The sequence below is a fragment of the Giraffa tippelskirchi genome, chromosome 2 (assembly GCF_054371585.1).
Source record: "Giraffa tippelskirchi isolate mGirTip1 chromosome 2, T2T-mGirTip1v1.2.pri, whole genome shotgun sequence".
Classification (NCBI taxonomy): domain Eukaryota; kingdom Metazoa; phylum Chordata; class Mammalia; order Artiodactyla; family Giraffidae; genus Giraffa; species Giraffa tippelskirchi.
This window is the reverse complement of record NC_137276.1, coordinates 110,265,222-110,290,153: the sequence shown is the minus strand read 5'-3', so window position 1 is coordinate 110,290,153 and position 24,932 is coordinate 110,265,222. Positions and strand designations below refer to the sequence as shown.

Sequence of the window (24,932 nt, the reverse complement as noted above, 5' to 3'; positions counted from 1 at the left end):
TGGGGTTTTGTTCTAAACCAGAGGAGGCTACAGCTCCCATTGGTCTCAGGTTGGAGACCTCGTGACATGGGATCAGGCACATGTGACCTACTTTTTGCCCGCTCCCCTCATTCCGCAGGAGGGTGCGCCTGGCGGATGGGCTGTCATTCCAATGACTCCGTCCCCTGACAGGGGCCACCGCACAGACTGCCGTGCCTGTAGGACATCGCGTGGCCGCTCACCCTGGAAAGGAAGCGGGCGGAGGCCTCAGGCCCACGTCAATCGAAACACAGTGCAGCAGACCCAAGCAGCCTCCTCTCAGCTGTGGCTGTGCTTGGGCTGGGTCGCTCCAGGACCGTCTGGAAGGTACAGCTCACAAATCCTCTCCTCTTCTCCGTTTTCTCCTCTGTGGTCAGGAGCTTCCAGATGCTGCCCCAGGAGTCAGTTGCACAGGAGCTGAGCCTCCTGAGCCCCGTGCTGCCTGAGAGAAGCGAGCCTGACAGTGGGCCTCTCACCTGGGCGGTGAGACGGATGGACTGACCCAGACCTTGAGACTACGTGGAGGATGCAGCTGGTCCCCCATCAGAGCGGGCACCTGCCACCATGCACGAGAAGTGACTGTTATTACCTCTGTCTCCGGACATCTCACAGGAAATCAGATGCAGATACACGAAAAGACCAAGCCCCTAACCAACTTGGAGGAAGAAATGGCAACCCACTCCAGTATTCTTGCCTAGAGAATCCTGTGGACAGAGGAGCCTGGTGGGCTGCTGTCCATAGGGTCGTCTAGAGTCGGACACGACTGAAGCAACTTAGCATGCATGCATGCATTGGAGAAGGAAATGGCAACCCATTCCAGTATTCTTGCCTGGAGAATCCCAGGGACGGAGGAGCCTGGTGGGCTGCCGTCTATGGGGTCACACAGAGTCGGACACGACTGAAGCGACTTAGCAGCAGCAGCAGCAGCAGCTAACCAACTGGCTGTGGGGAAACTTCACCCAGAGGACTCGCTGGCTGGGAGGATGGGCCTTCCTCTGCCAGGTGCTGTGAGGCCCCGCTGGGAGAGCCCGCAGGGTGCTGGGGCACTGAGCAATGCCAGCAGAGGTACACCCACAGGTGGCAGCATGCCAGTTTGCTGCCAAATCAGCCTGACTGTTCATTACAGGAAAAAATGGAAAATGTGTGTAATGCAAACCACCAGTAACATCATCCCCAGAAAGACCACCAGTGAGAGTGGGGTGTTTTGAAGTCGACCTATTCAGACATCTTTCCAATAGGCATGTGTCATTATATTTTTAACAAAAATAGGACCAAGCCACCCATGATTGTTCTTTTTCCCTACTTAACATTAAATATGAAATCTTTTTCTATGTTGCTGTATGTAAATCTGCACAATGGTGGTCAAATTTCCCATGGTATCAAACTGTAAGCATAAGATTTTGTGCATATAATTTCATGCATTTTCATGCATAAGGATACAGTCAGCTGCAAGGACTACATGCTCTGCGTCCCTGAATAATTCTCGTAAACAATGCTTTCATAGTAATCTTTGGGTGGACCTGTCTCTGTCCTCTTTTATCAACTGGGAACATTTCTTTATAGAAGGAAGGTCAAAGGACACATGCTTGAGGCCCTCGTGTGGGTGACAAATGGGTCTACCAGCAGCATTGCCGAGATGAAGGGCCCCTCCCTGTGCTCTGGCCCACCCTGGGGAGCCTGTTAGCTGTGCCACTGAGCTCCGAGACCTGGGGGTGCCAGTGCCAGAGGCTGGGAAGGGGTGGAGGAGACTAGGAGCCTTGTGGTGTGCCATTCGTTGCTGGCTCACCCAGTGCCCGCAGCCGCTCCGTGAGGGACAGACAGAGCAGTCCTGTCACTGGCTTTGCTCATAGTCGGAGGGCATGGGCCGCCGAGGGCCCCTCTTGGTCACTGGGAAGGCACTGAAAGGACTGGGCACTGGCCTTTGGGTCTGGAGGGAGCGCAAGGTGAGCGAGTGGCCACAGTGAGGCTGTGCAGGGTGGGGGGTCACAGCAAGTGGAGGAGCTGCCAAGGAGCCTGCCTGACTTTGTGCAGGGGGCAGGGGGCGGCCGGTGCCGAGTCTTTGAAGATGTGACAAGGAAAGGAACAGTGATCAGAGGGCATGAAGAACCAGAGTCATGGTTGAAGAGGAGGTGAGGGCTCAGGGACACAAAGGAGGCCAGAGGCCCAGCCAGGATGTCAGGGGAGCTGGGGATGATGGCACCCAGGGCGTGGGGCTGGATGCAGCTGGGCAGACATGGTCAGGACAGGGTGGCCCTGCCAGTTGTGCCTGCCTTGCCCATGGGGGCAGCTGGCAAACATTGGAGGAGGCAGAGAGGCCAGTGGGGGCCCCTTGACTTCTGCAGTTGCCAAGCTGCAGCCTGGCCTGGGGGTGCTCCCGGCCTGTTCTCCACGTGGTCCCCAAGAACCCCACTCAGATGGTCAGTTTATATAACCAGCTCCGTTCCTGACCACAGCCCGGGACATGCCAGCCGTGTGGAAGGAGCTATCCATCCAGCTCCTGTCCAGACCCAGAGCCGCCTCCCAGTGATTGGTCCCTGACTCTCCTGCAAACAGGTACCTGGAGGCCGAAATGTTTACACCTTCCTCGGTACAAAGCAAAGATCAAAACAACCCTGTGCAGGCACCACAGGATTAAACATGCTGAGCTGCAAGTAAAAAAGCAAAACAAAGCCAGACAGACAAGATCTGGGCAGCAGGAGAGAAGCTGGAATGGACAACAATGAAGGAAAATTTCAGAAAGTCAGGCCCAAGTTTTGTGACATTTTAAAGGCACAGGTGTTTTTCTGACAACCACCTGGAGACAGGCTGACTCGGAACCTATATGACGTGTTATGTCATGAATTTGGGTTAACAAATCACAGCTGAAAACAGGTCCTCAGTGGCCACCTTGTGACCCTGGGTAAACAAGGTGTCCAGCCTGGAATGCACACTTCAGGCTTCAGCAACGCCCTTGCAAACTTAAACGCACGGGTGAATAAACCAGAACTGGCCCAGAGAGGACCACGCCTGAGAGCCGAGCAAGAAGACTCGAAGGCTTTCTCTACAGGTGACATACTGAGGTCAGGGACGGTCAGTGCTACAGGCTCGGGACCCATGAGGCCCTGGGAGAGCTCATGCCTCAGGATGCGGGGTGGACTGCAAGGTGGCACATGGAACACACAGGCTCTGGCACACAAGTGCACAGGCTCTTGTACCCACCCCCCCACCCCACGAGGCAGGGTGGTCAGCAGGGCCGGGCCGCCTGCAGCATAAGCACAGGGCCCTACATATGTCTGGTGTCCCTCAGCGCCAATAACAGAGCTGGCTCTTCAGACTCCCCCCTCGGTGGGTGAGGCCACCGAAGCCTGACAACGGGGCACACATAGGGGAATGTGTCCCATGTGCCTCAGAAAGTCCAGGGAAGACGCTGTGGAGAACCCGGTCTGCCTCAGCCGAGACCGGCTTCTTCAAGCTCTGCATCAACTGGATGCGACCCTTCAACAGTCAGAGGGAATGCTGCTCCTGCCTGGTCACGTGCAGCACCTGCCTCGCTTCTCTGCTCAAGTTTCCTTCTCGTGGCGTGTGCTCTCTCCCTGGCACTGCCCCCGGCTGATGCCGCATCAGGGGCCAAGGAGAGTGACTCCAGCCTGGCGCCATGCACGCACACTCTCTGGTTCCAGGCTGAGTCTGACTGTGCACTCCTGGTAACGGACACACAGACACGCGCTGCTTCCTGGCCACTCACCTTCCCCCATAAGCAGGCTCAACGTATCAAAGCAGATCCATAGACAGCACGGGCTCACCCTCGGGACCTAGAGCATCAGAGCTGGCTCTGGCAACTCGCAGGAGGGCTGACGGGTCGTGGAGCCCCGCGACCTGGAACAAAAGAACATGGGGCACGTGAGCTGACTGGTGAGCACCTCGCACCCCGGACTGAGCCTCCACAGAATAGCAGCGTTTCTTAAGACTTGGCTGTGAGACATGTGGGTTGTGATGAAGTGCCCAGCCCTCCACCCTGAAGGAGGCAGCTCCACAGCTGGGGGCTTCTGTCTCATGGACAAGCAGGATGGAAGCAGAACATGGCCCCACTGTGCACGCTGCTGAGAAGGTAAGTGAAACAGCCAACCTTCTACTTATTTAGCATCTATACACGTGGATTTTTTCCTGAAATTATGAAATTATATATTAACTTTAGTACATTTCTGGTTTCTCACTTTTTACAGCTCGTATAGGCATTTCATTGAAACCCTTCCCTCTCAGCAGGCAATCTGTCCATCTAGTCTTTCCCAGAGAGCACCATTTTCTCCTTGATCTAAGTTTCTTGACTTCTCACTTTTTGAATCCACATTTGTTGCCCAAACAGGAAATTTCATCCCCAGGCACAAGAACTCGTGCTCATGACGTCACCCTCTTTGCTGCGTGTCAAGTCCAGGAGTATGTTTAGATCTCTGTGCCCTCTTGTCAGACCTCTGCACCTTAGAAGGCTTCTTTATAACAGCGTCCACCCTTTGAAATTGTGAGGTCAGAGCAGCAGAAACAATGAGAAGCTCATGTTAAACGTCTCTGCCTTTCTCTGTGTCTATCAGGTAAGCATTTTAGGTAATAAACAACATCACTGAGTCTGTTTCAAGCTCAAATATTCTTATCCATATAATACGTCAAGGTTTGAAATGAAATAAATGAGAAAACATGACATGTAAGGAAACACCATGAAAGACGACATTGAATAAAACCTCCCTCTTTCACAGAGGCAGACGGTGTCCCTGCTGGTGCAGTAAAAGAGTCCACGTGTTACTGACTGGAGGATTAGAGAGGCCTGAAGCTCACGAGTGGGAACTCATGAGGAAGCAGTGGAGGAATTCTCAGCAAGGGAGCCAAAACAATCCCTGAGAAAAGAACAGTCTTTTCACATGGTGCCGGGAAAACTGATATCACACATGCCAAAGAGTGAACTTGGAGCCTTACCTCACACCATATGCAGAAATTAACTGAAAACGGATCAGAGACCTAGGCATAAGAGCTAAAACTGGAAACATCTTGAAAATACTGGAAGAAAAATCTTCATGATACTGGATTTGGAATGATTTTGTGGATATGACACCAAAAAGCACAGACAGCAACAAATAAGTAGACGAACTGGACTTCATCAAAATTAAGAACTTCTGTGCATTGAAGGGCACTAACAAGAAAGTGAAAACACAACCTACACAACAGGAGAGAATATCCACAAATCAGACCCCTGAGCAGGGTTAATACTCAGACTGTATGTGGAGCTTCCACAACTCAATAATAAAAAACCTAAAAATATACAAAGGATTTGAGTATATATTTCTCTAAGGAAGATAAAGAAATGGCTAGTAAGCACGGGAAAAATAGCTCAACATCATTGGGTATTAGAGAAATGCAAGTCAAAACCACAGTGAGTTATTTGAAGTGAAGTTGCTCAGTCGTGTCCGACTCTTTAAGACCCTGTGGACTGTAGCCTGCCAGGCTCCTCCGTCCATGGAATTCTCCAGGCAAGAATATTGGAGTGGGTTGCCATTTCCTTCTCCAGGGGATCTTCCCAACCCAGGGATTGAACCCGTGTCTCCTGCACTGCAGGTAGACTCTTTACTGTATGAGCCACTAGGAAAGGCCCACGAGCTACTTAGGGTGGCTGTAATAGCAATAACAGTAACATTAATGAAAATTATAATAAGAAAAAACAGAATATAACAAATGTCAGCAAGGACATGGAAAAACTGGAGTCTTCATATATTGCTGGTAGAAATATAAACTGGTGTGACCACTTGGGAAATCATTCTGGCAGCTCCTCAAAAAGTAAAACCTAGAGTTACCATATGGCCTAGCAACCCCACTCTGAGGCTTGTACCCAAGGGAGTGAAGATGTATATCCGCACAAAACCTTGCACCTGGGTGTTCACAGCAGCACTGTTCAAGACAGTCAAAAAAGTGGAAAGAACCCAACGTGCATCAACTGATGATGATGGATCAACAAACTATGGCATATCCTTACAGCAGGACATTGCTGCTGCTGCTGCTGCTAAGTCGCTTCAGTCGTGTCCGACTCTTAGCGACCCCATGGACTGTAGCCTACCAGGCTTCTCCATCCATGGGATTTTCCAGGCAAGAGTACTGGAGTGGGGTGCCATTGCCTTCTCCACAGCGGGACATTACTCAGTTGCAAAAAGGGGTGAAGAACTGACAACGGGGATGAAGCCTGAAGACATAACATGAGGAGCAAGAAGCCAGACGCAGAAAGCCATGCATGTGATCCTGTTTACAGTAAACATCCAGAACCAGGACAGAAAGTGGCCCACCGTCCTAGGGCTGAGGAGAGAGGGCCGTGCGATGAGCGTGGGGTTCCCTTTGGGGCAATGAGAACGTCCTGGATTAGACAGTGGTGATGGCTGCACAGCTTTGTGATATGCTAAAAACAACTAAAATGTACACTTGTAAAGTATGAATTGTATGGCATATGAAGTATACTCAATTAAAAAAACAAAGGTAATTAATAAATGCCAGCAATGCAAGACGCCCCAGGTTCGATCCCTGGGTGGGGAAGATCCCCTGGAGAAGAGAATGGCAACCCACTTTGGTCTTCTTGTCTGGAGAATCCCTTGGAAAGAGGAGCTCGGGGAGCTACAGTCCATTGGGTCACAAAGGGAATGGAAGAGATCTTGTATTAAACATCACAGAGTTAACCTGTGTCTACTCCACCCTTAAAGGAACTGCACTTCAATGGCGCTCACAAGAAGGGGACAAACGGCACAGACACACAAGTACTAAGAAGTCAGGAGAGAGGAGAACCGACAAAGAGCTGTCAGAGCACCCCTGGGATGTGGGACTCGGGTAAACACGAGGTAAATGAAGAGCAAAGCAAAGACAGGGAAACCACAGCCTCTAACAGGGCTGAACAGAGGAGCCGACTGTTCACCCCACATCCCAGGAAGAGCAGGGCTGCGCAGAGCAGCTCCACGGGCCAGGAGTGGGAGGCAGGTGAAAACAACTGTGATGATGAGAATGGTCTGTGAGGAAGCCTCGAGGCCATGAGTGCCACAGCACTGTGGTGGCCATCCAGCACTCCCGGGACAACTGGACGTTTCCTGTCATGAGCGGGTGACTCTGCAGGATAGAAATGCTGATGTGGACCTGGGAGTGTCACGGGGAAGAGAACAGGAGGAACACAAGATCCTGTGCCTCTCCCAGGGCTGCTGGTGCGCAGCAGACAGGGTCCCCCTCGCTGCAAGCCATGCAGAGTAGAAAGACTGTGACAGTGGTTTCTGATGAAAATGTAAGAAAGCCCAAAATTAATGAGCTGAAGGACACTTCATTTGAAATAGACATCCTCTGAGAACTCGTTCACTAGAAACGTAGCCCCAACAAGGCACCATGTATGGTAAGGGCACCAGGAGACCAGCAGTCCGGAAAGTGACGTGACAGACCTGTGTGCATGATGACCCACTTCTTTCAACATCAGCAGCACACTTCGGGTTGGGGGGGCACCAAGGTCCCTGCAGAGTCAGGTGTGAGCACTGGGGACAGCCTCAGAGCAAAGCCTCTATCGTTCTGTCTTCAAAATGTAACTGGTGTTGGGAAGGGGGCGACAGAGGAGATAACGTGGGGTCCGTGACCACCTCCTCACCTCTGCGGCCACCCCTCACTGCACAACCAACTCAGAGACAACAGGAGCAATGATTTTCAGCATCTTGCTGAACAGACTGTCACAACAAATCAGTCTCAAAGGACCAGAGCCCGAGGACAGCTTGTGCCCTCACAAGCACAGTACAGGCAAAGCGGCCTGCTGACCCGTAAACGACACACACACACATACAGGCAAACACATGCACGTGCCTGTGGGGGCATGAGCAGCTCCTACTGGCATCTATGCCTTCATGTGGGGCTTGGCTTCTGTGGATATCTGAGAAGTCGGATGCCCAGGGGCAGTGCTGTCCTTTGCCCTGCTGGGCATGCTCCCAGGAAGGCTGGGTGACAGGAGGGGAGTGGGTCAGGAGAAGAAAAGGGACAAGAGAGGAGAGGGGATAAGAGAAGAATGGGGCTAGACAGGAGGGAGGGCAGAAGAGGGGGGGACAGGAGGGGGGGGTAGGAGAGGAGGGGAACAGGAGAGGAGGGGACAGGAGAGCAGGGGGACAGGAGAAGAGGGCGGACAGGAGAGGGGGCGACAGGAGAGGAGGGGATAGGAGAAGAGGGGGGACAGGAGAGGGGGGGACAGGAGAGGAGGGGGGACAGGAGAGGAGGGGGAACAGGAGAGGAGGGGACAGGAGAGGAGGGGGACAGGAGAAGAAGGGGGACAGGAGAGGAGGGGACAGGAGAGGAGGGGACAGGAGAGGAGGGGACAGGAGAGGGGGGACAGGAGAGGAGGGGGACAGGAGAGGCGGGGACAGGAGAGGGGGAGACAGGAGAGGGGGGGACAGGAGAGGAGGGGTGACAGGAGAGGAGGGGACAGGAGAGGAGGGGGGACAGGAGAGGAGGGGGGACAGGAGAGGGGGGACAGGAGAGGGGGGGACAGGAGAGGAGGGGGGACAGGAGAGCAGGGGGGATAGGAGAGGAGGGGACAGGAGAAGAGGGGACAGGAGAGGAGGGGACAGGAGAGGAGGGGACAGGAGAAGAGGGGGGACAGGAGAGGAGCGGACAGGAGAGGAGGGAACAGGAGGGGGGGGACAGGAGAGAGGGGGACAGGAGAGGAGGGGGACAGGAGAGGAGGGGACAGGAGAGGAGGGGACAGGAGAGGAGGGGGGACAGGAGAGTTGTGGACAGGAGAGGAGGAGACAGGGGAGGGGGGAAAGGAGAGGGGGGACAGGAGAGGAGGGGGGACAGGAGAGGTGGGGACAGGAGAGGAGGAGACAGGAGAGGGGGGGACTGGAGAGGGGGGACAGGAGAGGGGAGACAGGAGAGGAGGGGGGACAGGAGAGGTGGGGACAGGAGAGGAGGAGACAGGAGAGGGGGGACTGGAGAGGGGGGACAGGAGAGGGGGGACAGGAGAGGAGGGGACAGGAGAGGAGGGGACAGGAGAGGGGGAGACAGGAGAGCAGGGGACAGGAGAGGAGGGGACAGGAGAGGAGGGGACAGGAGAGGAGGGGACAGGAGAAGAGGGGGGACAGGAGAGGAGGGGACAGGAGAGGAGGGGACAGGAGAGGGGGGGACAGGAGAGGGGGGACAGGAGAGGAGGGGTACAGGAGAGGAGGGGACAGGAGAGGGGGGGACAGGAGAGGAGGGGGGACAGGAGAGGTGGGGACAGAAGAGGAGGGGGGACAGGAGAGGAGGGGACAGGAGAGGAGGGGACAGGAGAGGAGGGGGGACAGGAGAGGAGGGGGGACAGGAGAAGAGGGGGGACAGGAGAGGAGGTGGGACAGGAGAAAATGGGGATAGGAGGGTGGGACAGGAGAAGAGGGGGGACAGGAGAGCAGGGGGGATAGGAGAGAAGGGGGACCGCCGAGGACAGATAGGAGAGAAGGAGAGGAGGGTGACAGAAGTGGTGTGGAACAGTAGTGGAGGGGGGTAGGAGCGGAGCGGTGTCTGGATAAGGGCTGGCAGGCAGGTACCCTTGAAGGAGGGAGCATGTAGAATATGTGGAAAACAGGGCTGAGAAGGTTTTTGATAAACCACGCTGTCTTAACACCAGGCATCTGGATGCTGAAAGTGACAGGGCAGGAGAGAAAGTAGGCGAGATCTGGGATATCACATGCTGATCCTGCAGAGACATGATGCTGATGAGGCTCCTCGAAGGCCCCAGATCCTACGGGAGGTTAATCCGAGCAATGACCCTGGGACCAGACCAACATACTGCCCATCTGGCAGGGGCGCCGTGGCACCCTGTCACGGTTCACACAAGGACAGTGAACACGGAGCGAGAGGTGGAGTAGTGTCTGTGCGTGAAGCTGCACCTGACCTTTAGAGGTTGTGCATTCTCCTAAAGCTCTCAGAGGACAAAACCAAAGCTGATGGCATTCTAATTCGCAAGGCAAGTTTCCACCAATTCTGAAGACAGGGATTAACAGACCACGCTTTCCACCCAGGGGGCAATTAAATTAGACACCATTAGCAAAGCGATAACTCTGTAAGCTGCTGGATGTAACACTTTTTAAATACTTCTAAATAAGAAGTGGATGGGACTTGATGAAATCAGAAGGTCATAAGACTTCAATGATAATAAAAGTACTGTATGCCAAAATTCATACCATTCACCTACAACAGAACTCAGAGGAAAGCTTACAGCTTTTAATAGCCTACACTAGGGATAAAGAAGGTCATAAAACTAGTAAATAGAAAATCCAACTTTAGAAGTTAGAAAAAACAAGAGAAAGTATTCACAGAAAATAAAAAGAACTTAATTATAATAAATATAATATAAATAAAATATTGCATAGGAACCTGGAATATTAGGTCCATGAATCAAGGCAAATTGGAAATGATCAAACAGGAGATGGCAAGAGTGAATGTCGACATTTTAGGAATCAGCGAACTAAAATGAACTGGAATGGGTGAATTTAACTCAGATGATCATTATATCTACTACTGTGGGCAATCCCTTAGAAGAAATGGAGTAGCCATCATAGTCATCAAAAGAGTCCGAAATGCAGTACTTCGATGCAGTCTCAAAAACAACAGAATGATCTCTGTTCGTTTCCAAGGCAAACCATTTAATATCACAGTAATCCAAGTCTATACCCCAGCAGTAATGCTGAAGAAGCTGAAGTTGAACAGTTCTAGGAAGACCTACAAGACCTTCTAGAATTAACACCCAAAAAAGATGTCCTTTTCATTATAGGGGACTGGAACACAAAAGTAGGAAGTCAAGAAACACCTGGAGTAACAGGCAAATTTGGCCTTGGAGTACAGAATGAATGAAGCAGGGCAAAGGCTAATAAAGTTATGCCAAGAGAATGCACTGGTCATAGCAAACACCCTCTTCCAACAATACAAGAGAAGACTCAACACATGGATATCACCAGATAGTCAACACCAAAATCAGAATGATTATATTCTTTGCAGCCAAAGATGGAGAAGCTCTATACAGTCAGCAAAAACAAGACCGGGAGCTGACTTAGATCATGAACTCCTTATTGCCAAATTCAGACTTAAATTGAAGAAAGTAGGGAAGACCACTAGACCATTCAGGTATGACCTAAATCAAATCCCTAATGATTATATAGTGGAAGAGAGAAATAGATTTAAGGGACTAGATCTGATAGACAGAGTGCCTGAAAAACTATGGACAGAGGTTCGTGACATTGTACAGAAGACAGGGATCAAGACCATCCCCAAGGAAAAGAAATGCAAAAAAGCAAAATGACTGTCTGAAGAGGCCTTACAAATAGCTGTGAAAAGCAGAGAAGCCAAAAGCAAAGGAGAAAAGGAAAGATATACCCATTTGAATGCAGAGTTCCAAGGAATGGCAAGGAGAGATAAGAAAGCCTTCCTCAGGGATCAATACAAAGAAATTAAAGGAAAACAACAAAATGGGAAAGACTAGAGATCTCTTCAAGAAAATTAGAGATACCAATGGAACATTTCATGCAAAGATGGGCTCAATAAAGGACAGAAATGGTGTGGGCCTACAGAAGCAGAAGATATTAAGAAGAGGTGGCAAGAATACACAGAAGAACGGTACAGAAAAGATCTTCACGACCCAGATAATCACGATGGTGTGATCACTCACCTAGAGCCAGACATCCTGGAATGTTAAGTCAAGTGGGCCTTAGAAAGCATCACTAAGAACAAAGCTAGTGGAGGTGATGGAATGCCAGTTGAGCTATTTCAAATCCTGAAAGATGATGCTGTGAAAGTGCTGCACTCAATATGCCAGCAAATTTGGAAAACTCAGCAGTGGCCACAGGACTGGACAAGGTCAGTTTTCATTACAATCGCTAAGAAAGGCAATGCCAAAGAATGCTCAGGTTCAGTTCACTTCAGTTCAGTCACTCAGTCGTGTCCGACTCATTGCAACCCCATGAATCGCAGCACACCAGGCCTCCCTGTCCATCCCCAACTCCTGGAGTCTACCCAAACCCATGTCCATCGAGTTGGTGATGCCATCCAGCCATCTCATCAACTGTCGTCCCCTTCTCCTCCTGCCCCCAATCCTTCCCAGCATTAGGGTCTTTTCCAATGAGTCAACTCTTCGCATGAGGTGGCCAAAGTATTGGAGTTTCAGCTTCAACATCAGTCCTTCCAATGAACACCCAGGACTGATATCCTTTAGGATGGACTGGTTGGATCTCCTTGCAGTCCAAGGGACTCTCAAGAGTCTTTTCCAACACCACAGATCAAAAGTATCAATTCTTTGGTGCTCAGCTTTCTTCACCATCCAACTCTCACATCCATACATGACTACTGGAAAACCATAGCCTTGACTAGACGGACCTTTGTTGGCAGAGTAATGTCTCTGCTTTTCAATATGCTATCTAGGTTGGTCATAACCTTCCTTCCAAAGAGTAAGCGTCTTTTAATTTCATGGCTGCAATCACCATCTGCAGTGATTTTGGAGCCCAAAAAAATAAAGTCTGACACTGTTTTGCACTGTTTCCCCATCTATTTCCCATGAAGTGATGGGACCAGATGCCATAATCTTAGTTTTCTGAATGTTGAGCTTTAAGACAACTTTTTCACTCTCCTCTTTCACTTTCATCAAGAGGCTCTTTAGTTCTTCTTCACTTTCTGCCATAAGGGTGGTGTCATCTGCATATCTGAGGTTATTGATATTTCCCCCAGCAATCTTGATTCCAGCTTGTGTTTCTTCCAGCCCAGCATTTCTCATGATGTACTCTGCATGTGAGTTAAATAAGCACAGTGACAATATACAGCCTTGATGTACTCCTTTTCCTATTTGGAACCAGTCTGTTGTTCCATGTCCAGTTCTAACTGTTGCTTCCTGACCTGCATACAGGTTTCTCAAGAGACAGGTCAGATGGTCTAGTATTCCCATCTCTTTCAGAATTTTCCACAGTTTATTGTGATCCACACAGTCAAAGCCTTTGGCATAGTCAATAAAGCAGAAATAGATGTTTTTCTGGAACTCTCTTGCTTTTTTGATGATCCAGCGGATGTTGGCAATTTGATCTCTGGTTCCTCTGCCTTTTGTAAAAGCAGCTTGAACATCTGAAGTTCACGGTTCACGTATTGTTGAAGCCTGGCTTGGAGAATTTGGAGCATTACTTTACTAGCATGTGAGATGAGTGCAATTGTGTGGTAGTTTGAGCATTCTTTGGCATTGCCTTTCCTTGGGATTGGAATGAAAACTGACCTTGTCCAGTCCTGTGGCCACTGCTGAGTTTTCCAAATTTGCTGGCATATTGAGTGCAGCACTTTCACAGCATCATCTTTCAGGATTTGAAATATCTCAGCTGGAATTCCATCACCTCCACTAGCTTTGTTCTTAGTGATGCTTTCTAAGGCCCACTTGACTTAACATTCCAGGATGTCTGGCTCTAGGTGAGTGATCACACCATCGTGATTATCTGGGTCGTGAAGATCTTTTCTGTACCATTCTTCTGTGTATTCTTGCCACCTCTTCTTAATATCTTCTGCTTCTGTTAGGTCCATACCATTTCTGTCCTTTATCAAGCCCTTCTTTGCATGAAATGTTCCCTTGGTATCTCTAATTTTCTTGAAGAGATCTCTAGTCTTTCCCATTCTGTTGTTTTCCTCTATTTCTTTGCATTGATCGCTGAGGAAGGCTTTCTTATCTCTCCTTGCTATTCCTTGGAACTCTGCATTCAGATGGGAATATCTTTCCTTTTCTCTTTTGCTTTTCACTTCTCTTCTTTTCACAGCTATTTGTAAGGCCTCCTCAGACAGCCATTTTGCTTTTTTGCATTTCTTTTCCTTGGGGATGGTCTTGATCCCTGTCTCCTGTACAGTGTCACGAACCTCTGTTTGAATGCTCAAACTACTGCACAATTGCACTCATCTCACATGCTAGTAAAGCAACGCTCAAAATTCTCCAACCCAGGGTTCAACAGTACATGAACTGTGAACTTTCAGACGTTCAAGCTGGTTTTAGAAAAGGCAGAGAAACCAGAGATCAAATTGCCAACATCCACTGGATCATCAAAAAAGAAAGAGAGTTCCAGAAAAACATCTATTTCTGCTTTATTGACTATGCCAAAGCCTTGACTGTGTGGAACACAATAAACTGTGGGAAATTTTGAAAGAGATGGGAATACCAGACCATCTGACCTGCCTCTTGAGAAATCTGTATGCAGGTCAGGAAGCAACAGTTAGAACTGGACATGGAACAACAGACTGGTTCCAAATAGGAAAAGAAGTACATCAAGGCTGTATATTGTCACTGTGCTTATTTAACTCCCATGCAGATTACATCATGAGAAACGCTGGGTTGGATGAAGCACAAGCTGGAATCAAGATTGCTGGGGGAAATATCAATAACCTCAGATATGCAGATGACACCACCCTTATGGCAGAAAGTGAAGAAGAACTAAAGAGCCTCTTGATGAAAGTGAAAGTGGTGAGTGAAAAAATTGGCTTAAAGCTCAACATTCAGAAAACAAAAATCATGGCATCCGTTCCCATCACTTCATGGCAAATAGACAGAGAAACAGTGCAAAACAGTGGCTGACTTTATTTTTTTGGGCTCCAAAATCACTGCAGATGGTGATTGCAGCCATGAAATTAAAAGACGCTTACTCCTTGGAAGAAAAGTTATGACCAACCTAGACAGTATATTAAAAAGCAGAGACATTACTTTGCCAACAAAAGTCCATCTAGTCAAAGCTATGGTGTTTTCAGCAGTCATGTATGGATGTGAGAGTTGGATTATAAAGAAAGCTGAGTGCCGAAGAATTGATGCTTTTGAACTGTGGTGTTGGAGAAGACTCTTGAGAGTCCCCTGGACTGCAAGGAGATCCAACCAGTACATCTTAAAGGATGTCAGTCCTGAATGTTCATTGGTAGGACTGATGCTGAAGCTGAAACTCCAATACTTTGGCCACCTGGTGCGAAGAGTTGACTCACTGGAAAAGACCCTGATGCTGGGAAAGATTGAGGGTGAGAGGAGAAGGGGATGACAGAGGATGAGATGGTTGAATGGCATCACCGACTCAATGGACATGAATTTGAGTAAACTCCGGGAGTTGGTGATGGACAGGGAGGCCTGGCATGCTGCAGTCCATGGGGTCTCAAAGAGTCAGACATGACTGAGCGACTGAACTGAACTGAATTATAGTAAAGAATATATCAGAAGTTATGAAATAAGAACCGATTGTGAAAATGAAGAAATACAAAATTTAGTTCTTCAAAAATGTCCCCCAAATACACAAGCCTCTGAAGACACTGATAATGAAAGTAATCAAGGAGGCACAGATGATGTGAGTAGTTAAAGAACACAGGGCTTCTGGTTCTGGACAAAAGAGGCAGATGGGATTCTCCCTGTGTTCCCACTGAGAACAACTAAAACTCTGCATTAACCACGAAGAAATCCTCAGAAAGATGGGGATGTTGGCAGAAGGCACCTGGACTGGTCCCGAGATGAGAAGGCTGACACAGCTGTGAGCTCACCTCTGTATCTCCCTTTGTTCCCTTCCAATTTATTCCAGTCTGGTCACTGGAAAAGCCTGCAACTGAAAAATGCCAAAGAACACACAAAAATGTCTCAAGAAAAGCCACCTCTCTCCCCCACGGTCCTCCTCCCTCTGGGCCCTCAGCATAGGACTGGGGACTGAACACCAGCCAGTAGGTTCCTGAAGCTTCAGGAGTTCAGAAGCTTCTTGAGAACACTGCCCTCCAGGGAAGGCCGGCAGGAGACGTGTACCTGCGTGCACATACCCACCCATGTGCACACACATGAACATATACCTGTGCACACACAGGCATGCACACATACACTGTGCATACACCTGTGCACACACACACCCATGCACACACCTCCACATACACCTGTGCAAACGCATGTGCACACACATGCATGCACACACAGACATACCCATGCACAAATACACCGCACATACACCTGTGCACACACATGCATGTGCACACACATGCCCATGCACACACACTGTGCATACATCTGTGTACATACACACACACACCACACATACAGCTGTGCACACACATGCACACATGCATACACACATGCACACACACACCACACATAAACCTGTGCATATACCCAACCCATACACCTGTGCACACACATGCACGTGCACACACACACAGCCATGCACACACAAACCATCAACACAAGAACATCAACACAAATAGAGTAAATGAATCCAGCAAAGTGTAAAACAGTTACACACCATGGCCAAGTAGGATTTATCCAGATGTGCAATGCTGGCTCCATGTTAAAATAATCAATTAATATAATCTACCATATCAACAAGCAAAAGCATAAAAACCAATATGACTATATAAACTCATGGATTAAAATGCATTTGACAAAATTCAATACTTAATTCATGAGAAAAATAAAAGCAAGTTAAGAATAAAGGGAAATTATGTCAACTTGATAAACAGCACCTATAAAAAAAACCACAGTTACCATCATACATATGGTGATAGACTGAATGCTTCCCACTAAAGTGGGGACAAGCAGGCTATGCCTGTCACCTTGTATCCACCATACCCCTGCGAGTTCAGTCACTGCAACAAGCAAGGAAAAAACCACAGGCACACAGTCTGGAAAGAGGAAGAAAAACTATCATCTCTGTTTGAAGATGACACGATTTTCTACCTAGAAAATCTTGAGGAATCTACAAAACAAAACAAAATTCCTAGAAATAACAAGTGAGTTCAGAAGGGTGTAGAATATGAGTCAGATGGTGACTGCAGCCATGAAATTAAAAGACGCTGCTCCTTGGAAGAAAAGTTATGACCAACTTAGACAGCATATTAAAAAGCAGAGACATTACTTTGTCAACAAAGGTCTGTCTAGTCAAAGCTATGGTTTTTCCAGTAGTCATGTATGGATGTGAGAGTGGGACTATAAAGAAAGCTGAGTGCCAAAGAATTGATACTTTTGAACTGTGGTGTTGAGGACTGCAAGGAGATCCAACCAGCCCATCCTAAAGAAAATTAGTCCTGAATATTCATTGGAAGGACTGATGCTGAAGATGAAACTCCAATACTTTGGCCACCTGATGTGAACAACTGACTCATCTGAAAAGACCCTGATGCTGGGAAAGATTGAAGGCGAGAGGAGAAGGTGATGACAGAGGATGAGATGGTTGGATGGCATCACCGACTCAATGGATAAAAGTTTGAGTAAACCCCAGGAGTTAGTGATGGACAAGGAGGCTTGGCGTGCTACAGTCCATGGGGTCACAAAGAGTCGGACACGACTGAGTGACTGAACTGAACTGATGAGTCACACACAAAAATTAACTGCATTTCTGTACATAAACCAAGGTGGTACTAGTGGTGAAGAACTTGCCTGCCGGTGCAGGAGACATAAGAGACTTGAGTTCTATCCCTGGTCAGGAAGATCCCCTGGAGGAGGGCAAGGCAATCCACTCCAGTATTCTTGCTTGGAAAATCCCATGGACAGAGGAGCCTGACAAGCTAAAGTCCATAGAGTCTCAAAGAGTCAGATATGACTGAAGTGACTTAGCACGTAAAACAAATATTTAAAATTGCTGAAAAATAAAGTGAAATCCTTATGTACATACTTAATGAAACTTATGCAGGATCTGTGTGCTGAAAAATGCAAAATGCTGATGAAATAAATAAGAAACCTAAATAAGTAGAGAGACACTCCATGTCCATGGACTAGAAGACTCAACATGGTAAAGACATCAGCTCTCTCCAAACCAATCTGTAGGTTCAAGGCAGTTCTTACCAAAGTCCCAGCAAGGCTTTGTGGACATGAGTTGTGTGTGTGCTCAGTCACTCAGTTGTGTCTGACTCTTTGTGACCCCATGGACTGCAGCCCACCAGGCTGCTCTGTCCATGGGATTCTTCAGGCAAGAATACATGAGAGGGTTGCCATTTCTCCTCCAGGGGATCTCCTGCCTCTTCTGCACTGGCAGGCAGATTCTTTACTGCTGAGCCACCTGGGAAGCCCTCTGTAGACAGACAAGCTTATTTTAAAATTTATACGGAAGGAGATGAATAAAAGGGGAAAAATCCCTCAGTTTGGTAACAAGGCTTACTTTACAGCTATAGCATTCAAAAGAGCATTGTGCTGGCATCGAGGATTTACAAAAGTCAGTGGATGAGAAGAGGGCCTAGGAGCAGACCCAGCACAGGTCTGGCTCCTCTCAGACAGGACAAAAGTAGTCTGGCTCAGGGGGGCGGTCCCCCAGCGAAAGGTGCTGGGACACGGAACCCTCACCCAAGCCTCACACCTCACACAAATACCGAATCAAAATGGGTCTCAGACACAGAGGTAAAGCAAGAAACTACAAAACTTTCAGAAAAACAGGAGAAAAAGCTTCAGGACCTAGGGACCTGGCAAAGAGTTCTTAGACTTGACACAGAAAGCATGATTCATGAAAGGCAAACTGATAAACAGGACTTAATCAAAATCAACAACTTTTGCTCTGCTGAAGACCCTGTTAAGAGAATGAAAAGACAACCTACAGATTGGGAGCAAATATTTGCAAGCCACTCATCCTACAATTGGCTAGTGCTCCTTGGAAGAAAAACTATGACAAACTTATACAGGGTATTAAAAAGCAGAGACATCACTTTGCTGACAAAGGTCCATATAGTCAAAGTTATAATTTTTCCAGGAGTCATGTATTGATGTGATAGTTGGACCATAAAGAAGGATGAGTGCTGAAGAATTTTGAACTGTGGTGTTGGAGAAGACTCTTGAGAGTCCATTGGACAGCAAGGAGATCAATCCAGTCAATCCTAAAGGAAATTAACCCTGAATGTCCATTGGAAGGACTGATGGTGAAGCTGAAGCTTCCATACTTTAGCCACCTGATGTGAAGAGCTGACTCATTGGAGAAGACCCTGATGCTGGGAAAGATTGAGGGCAGGAGGAGAAGGGGGTGACAGAGGACGAGATGGTTGGATGGCATCATGGAAAAAAAGCACACGGAAAGATGTTCAGAATGATTTCCTCAGGGGACATTCCTGAACCAGGGATTGAATCCGGGGGCTGTCTGGGCTGGTTTCAGGGATTGAACCCGGGGGCTGTCTGGGCTGGTTTCAGGGGTTGAACCCGAGGGCTGTCTGGGCTGGCTTCTGGAGTCTGCAGACTCGCCCAGAGGTCTCTGTGTTTCAGGGCCAAGTGGGTGTCTGGCCTGTGCCTGCTCCACCCACAGCCCCTCTGCAGGGCGGTGCCTGCAGAACTTCACAAGGCATAGCACTGGTGGCTGCACCCCCGGTTCTTCCTGAGCACCCCTCCCTCCAGACAGAGCTGCTGCAAGCTGGGGTCTGGAAAGCTCCAGAAGGCTCCCATCAGGCTTCCCCTTCCCACCTGGCAGTGTCACTCAGCAGTGGGGATAGAGTGTGCTGTGGACTGACTGTGTCCCTGAAATCCGAAGAGTGAATCTCCACCCCCAGCTTGACTGTGTTTGGAGGTGGGGCTTTAAGGAGAGTCAGTGGGGTGGGTCCTACCCAACGGGACCCTTGTAAGAGGAAGAAGGGACAGGGGAGTGAGCCCTCAAGAGGAAAAGCCATGGGAGCACCAGGGAGAGGACAGCCACCTGCACGGTGAGCAAAGGCCGCAGGAGGGCCTGGCCCCACCACACCGGACCTTGACCCCCACCCTCCCACGCCCTCCAAGGTGTGCTCCCACTCCGACCTCGACTCCCAGCCTCCCATGCTCTCCGAGGTGTGCTCCCATCCCTGACCTCGACCCCCAGCCTCCCACACCCTCCAAGGTATGCTCCCACCCCGACCTCAACTCCCAGCCTCCTGCACCCTCCAAGGTGTGCTCCCATCCCAGACCTTGACCCCCAGCCTCCCACACCCTCCGAGGTGTGCTCCCACCCCTGACCTCGACCCCCAGCCTCCCACACCCTCCGAGGTGTGCTCCCACCCCTGACCTCGACCCCCAGTCTCCCGCACCCTCCGAGGTGTGCTCCCATCCCTGACCTCGACCTCCAGCTTCCCACACCCTCCAAGGTGTGCTCCCACCCCTGACCTTGACCCCCAGCCTCCCACACCCTCCAAGGTGTGCTCCCACCCTGACCTCAACTCCCAGCCTCCCGCACCCTCCAAGGTGTGCTCCCACACCTGACCTCGACCCCCAGCCTCCCACGCCCTCCAAGGTGTGCTCCCACCCTTAACCTTGACCCCAGCCTCCCACACACTCCAAGGTGTACTACCACCCCTGACCTCGACCACTAGCCTCCTACACACTCCAAGGTGTGTTCCCACAAGCCTCCCACGGGAGGCTTGTCAAGCCTCCCGTGCCCTCAGAGGTGTGCTGCCATACCCTGGTTTCCTGAAGAAAGCTCACTCATGCCCAGCCAAGCTCCCAAGTGTGCGGGCCACGCAGGGCTCTTTCTCCCTGTGATGGACACAGACCTCGAGGCACCCTCGGTGCCCAGGTATTAGTCCTCTGGTCTGACACAGAAATCCAGACGCCCAGAAGGCACAGAGAGAACTCAAGACAGCGGGCTGGGAGGGACCCCAGGGCCAGAACCAAGGCCTGTTGAGGTCACTGCTGGGGCTCTCAGACCTGCGGAGTGTGGGAACCTCCCGCTTTTGCTCACCGAGAAGGCCTTGTTTGAGTTGTTGCATGCTGCCCCCACCTGTGGACATGGGGGGCGGTGAGCAACCCCTCTGGTTCTCAGGTGCCCAGAGCAAGAGGGGGAAGTCTGGAGACAAACAAGACGAGAGCCCCACCAGGAAGCCTGCAATGGGGCAGGGGACAGGAGGGAGTGGATGTCTGCGTGCCATTCATTCCCTGGACACCCCCACCTGCCCCAGCGCTGAGGTCAGCCTGGTTGCCCAGCGCCCCTCAGGAAGAAGCTGCATGGCCAAAGAGCTCTCCGAGTTCTCTCCTCCTGCCACAGTTCCGGGCGTTCCAGGGAAAGTTGAAGCCATTGGCCTGGGAAGGGGAGGAAGTCAACACCGGAAGAGCCACAGTAGACCTGAGTGTGCAAAACAAACTGTGTGTTTACAAGCCACTCAGACTTGAGGATTGTTTGTTCATGCAGCTCAACCCAAGCCCTGAGCAACCCCTGCAGGTCCGGGAAAGGAGCAGAGGCCCGCGGACAGGCTGGCCCACCTGGCCCAGCCGTTGGGGAAGGGAAGCATGGAGCATGGGTTCCTGCTGGGCACCAGCCTGTGAGCCAGCTGCTTGTGTCCTGTCCCTGTGGACTTGACTCTTCTGAGCCAAGCTCGTCCACCCACATTTACTGCTATGACTCATGCTGCCTGGACTTGTCTCACCCTCGCTGTTTATTCTTTTCCTCCCTTTGTCACACATTCTCTGTTAAAAGGTCCTGCTCCGTTTTCCCGGGGCACCTGCTGCACACACAGGGCCCCGTGCCCCTGCAGACGTGGCAGACAGAGCGGAGAAGGTGGATGTGTGAGCACGAGGCAGGGGCCCAGCTGTGGCCAGACGCTGGGGTCTTCCCAGGAGATGTCCCTGCCCTGGATGACCACACGGGGTCTCCTTGCCCTGCCCAGGCCTTAAAGCCCAAGCCGGGACTGAGGGCCCTGCAAGCAGCATTTTCCTGCACTTCCTCTGGGAGCCAGCAACCCTGACTTGGAAATCATCAGAGGGTGTGTGGCTGAGACGCCGGGCGACCCTCGGCCTCCACGATGGAGTGAGGGGCTGGATGAGCCTCGGAGGCTTCTCTTTCTGATGGGATTTGGCTCAGTGTGCCCCCGACCTCTTAGAGGATGGGAAGCCCATATGAGAACAAGGAAACAAGATTCAAGACATGGAGCAACAATCAGAACGTTTTAAGCACCCCACGTTCTGCAAACTAATTTCCAATCCAGTTCAGTGATCCTTGTGTGCGTGTGTGTTCAGCTGTGTCCAACTCTGCACATGTGCATGCTCACGTGCTCAGTCGCTTCAGTAGTGTCTGACTCTGTGCGACCCTATGAACTGTACCCGCCAGGCTCCTCTGTCCATGGGATTCTCCAGGCAAGAATACTGGAACGGGTTGCCATGTCCTCCTCCAGGGGATCTTCCTGACCCAGGGATCAAATCCGCATCTTCTGCATTGCAGGCAGATTCTTTACTGCTGAGCCACTCCAGAAGCCTGCGGTGATCCTTAGAACTGTCTAAAGTGTTCTAGAGAGATAAGGAGGGGGATGGGCTGCTGGAAAGTGGCATGAGGGGCTCGGCGAATACAATGACAAAACTAGACAAAACTTGCCAAACAATAGGCATTAAGATGCCAGAAATTAACCACAAAGCACATGACAAGTCAAGGGGCATTCACACTAGAAAGTCGGCTGAGCCCAGGGTGCATGGCAACAGTGCAGAAACGAGTGCCAGGCTGAGGGGCAGGCACAGCTTTCCAGGTAGCAGCAAACTCAAAACTGTGCAGCTGCTAAACAACAGTTGTTGCAGCTCAGTTGTGCCTGACACATCCCCACTGCTCACTGACATGGACAGATGTCACCAGAGATGCTGGAGCACACGCAGCATGCTGACCTGCTCTGGTCTGCTCATGCACACACATGTGCACGCAGGGGTGTGTGCACCCAGGTGCTGCCACATGTGCGCACCATCACAGCCTAACTTCCTACAATGAGACTAGGGAGAAACCAGGTGCCAAGAGGGTTGACCAGTGAGCCTTGGCTGCTCACAGGGACCAGACCTCCTGCCTCCTCCTCCCAGGCCTCAGGTCACAGAGCTCCCAGGCTGTGGGTTGCCACAAAAGTGGTTGTTTTTTGTGGGAAAGAAATTTCAATTTACAAGCAGCAATCTCACTGAGGAAAAACGTAGGATGAAGCAGTATTCTTAGATAGGACCTGACCACACATTTACTTGCACATTTACTCCTGGGCCCACTGCCCCTGGGGCTGGAGGGTCGACTCGCTGCCTCAGCCTGAGGAGGTCTTCACCTCAAAGACACATCATTGACAGGAGCTAGAAAGGACATCTGCTCTGCCTGGAACCCCACACTCCTCTTACCAGCCCCTTCCTGTGCTGGATGTGGGGGACAGAGGTCTGTCGTGGGGCCTGGGGGAATTCAAAGTTGAGATGCTAAAAGTTATACAGCTGTTGAGCTTCAAAGAAACAAAGAAAACCTCATATGTATTTGCATTTATCCAAGAACAAAAATACTGTGGACTCCTTTGAGAAAACCCACGCCAAGAGGTACGGACACACGTGGTAAGGACACCCAGCGCCCACCAGTGGTGGGTTTAGACGACGCTTCCAGCCCACTCCTGCTGAGCAGCCAGACTCCCACCCCTAGGCCGCCCAGGGCTCCAATCACACCCAGCCTAGGCCGCAGGCAGGCAGGCGGGTGGAACTTCTTCAGGGAGGTCTGCAGATGGCAGGAGGGGGCCTAAGTCCCTGTATGCAGTGGAGGAAGGCAGAGAAGCCTCTGGGAGGCAGGCTGGGTGTCTGGAGATAAGGACCACACTTTCTACTGTGGAAACCCATCACAATCCCAACCCAAACCCAAAGCCAGCTGGACCTGCAAGAACCTTGCAGAATGGGGTGAAAGGTCACTGCAAAGAACAAAGAGCCGATTTTAAGACACTCACTGAGACTCCGTGCTCCTGGCTCAGCCACGTGGTGAGCTCAGTGGACCCCGTCAGAGGATGGGCACATCAGATACAAGAAGCGCCATGACCCCAGGACTCTTGGGGAACAGAGGTGTGGTGTAACCATGAGCAGCACAGTTAGTGTAAAAGTAGAAGATCAGGGTGGTCTGACCTTACACACCACACCATCGTAGTCTCTTAGCAGAACTTCAAGAGTTAAACTCTCCTTACTCCAATCGTGGGGTGTGGGCTGAGTATGGCAATTTCCCACCTCAGAGGACAGCATGGGGAAGGGGCAGAGAGTGACACCACAGTGGACAGACTGACAGATATACCTGTGCCAGGTGACCGAAATCGGTGTTCATGGTATAGGTCACCAGACGGCATGCACCCTGGGCCCCTGGACAGGATCTGATGAGGGGGCCCTTCGCTTCTGGTCTTCCTCCCAACAACCTACAATGCCCATCCAGTCATGAGGAAAACATCAGACAAGTCCCAACAGAGGGACGTTCTATAAATTCCCTGACCCACTCTCCTCAAAACTGCCAAGGTCATCAAAACAAGGAAAGTCTAAATCTATCACAGCCCAGAAGAGCCTAAAGAGACACAACAGTATACTCTGGGACAGAAAAAGGCCACTGGGGAAAACTGATGAATTCTGAAAACAGAATGGGCTGTAGTTGGTGATGACGTACTAATAGTGGTGAACCACATGTCAGAGGTGTTAGCATCAGGGAAACCTCTGTGCGGTCTTTTTTTTGTTTTTTTTTGAATAGGTAATTATTTAATGACACAGGAAACTAATGAAAATAATGTTATGAAACAAGATGGTTACAAATAGTGGGAAGAGGATGACTTATTTCACTTTTTATAAAAATTAAAAAGTACGTGTACAAAACACTGGAAGATTATGTACCAAATCATCAACAGTATTTATTTCTGTTCAGTGATTAGATATTCTCTTTGCTTATGTGTATTTTTTCAAACATGACTATTTCTGAAACAGAAAAGTTACTATAAAGAGAAACAGTTACTAAATGCAGGAGTCCAGGGGTCAAGATCTGAAATCAGGACGTGTCCAGCTAGTGGGACGGTGGTCAAGCCCAGATGCGGTACAGTATTCTTTTCTTCTCCTACTAGAATGCTGTTTATCAGATTGTTTCTTCTATATTTAATATTCTTCTGTGCTCTCTTTTTAACATTTCTGTAAAGCTAAAATCGTTCTAAAGCCTTTTTTCAAAAAGCTACTATCAACAAAACATAAGGGCAAAACATTTGCATAGTACACTTCAGAAAGTACATGTAGAGGACTCTAA

General features: G+C 50.0%; 1 protein-coding gene across 50 annotated transcripts in view; it reads right to left on the bottom strand.

Moving 5' to 3' along the window:
* The window catches only part of PCBP3 (poly(rC) binding protein 3), a 221,450-nt gene that overhangs the window by 56,628 nt on the left and 139,890 nt on the right, over nucleotides 1-24,932 (bottom strand). For all 50 annotated transcript variants that reach the window (XR_014078046.1, XR_014078045.1, XR_014078048.1 and 47 more), the window contains one exon: nucleotides 3,743-3,873. Coding sequence is in view for 40 of the 50 variants with exons in the window: in XM_081574282.1 (XP_081430408.1) it covers nucleotides 3,743-3,752 (10 nt within the window). In the remaining 10 variants the exon portion in view is untranslated. The remainder of the gene's footprint in view (nucleotides 1-3,742; nucleotides 3,874-24,932) is intronic.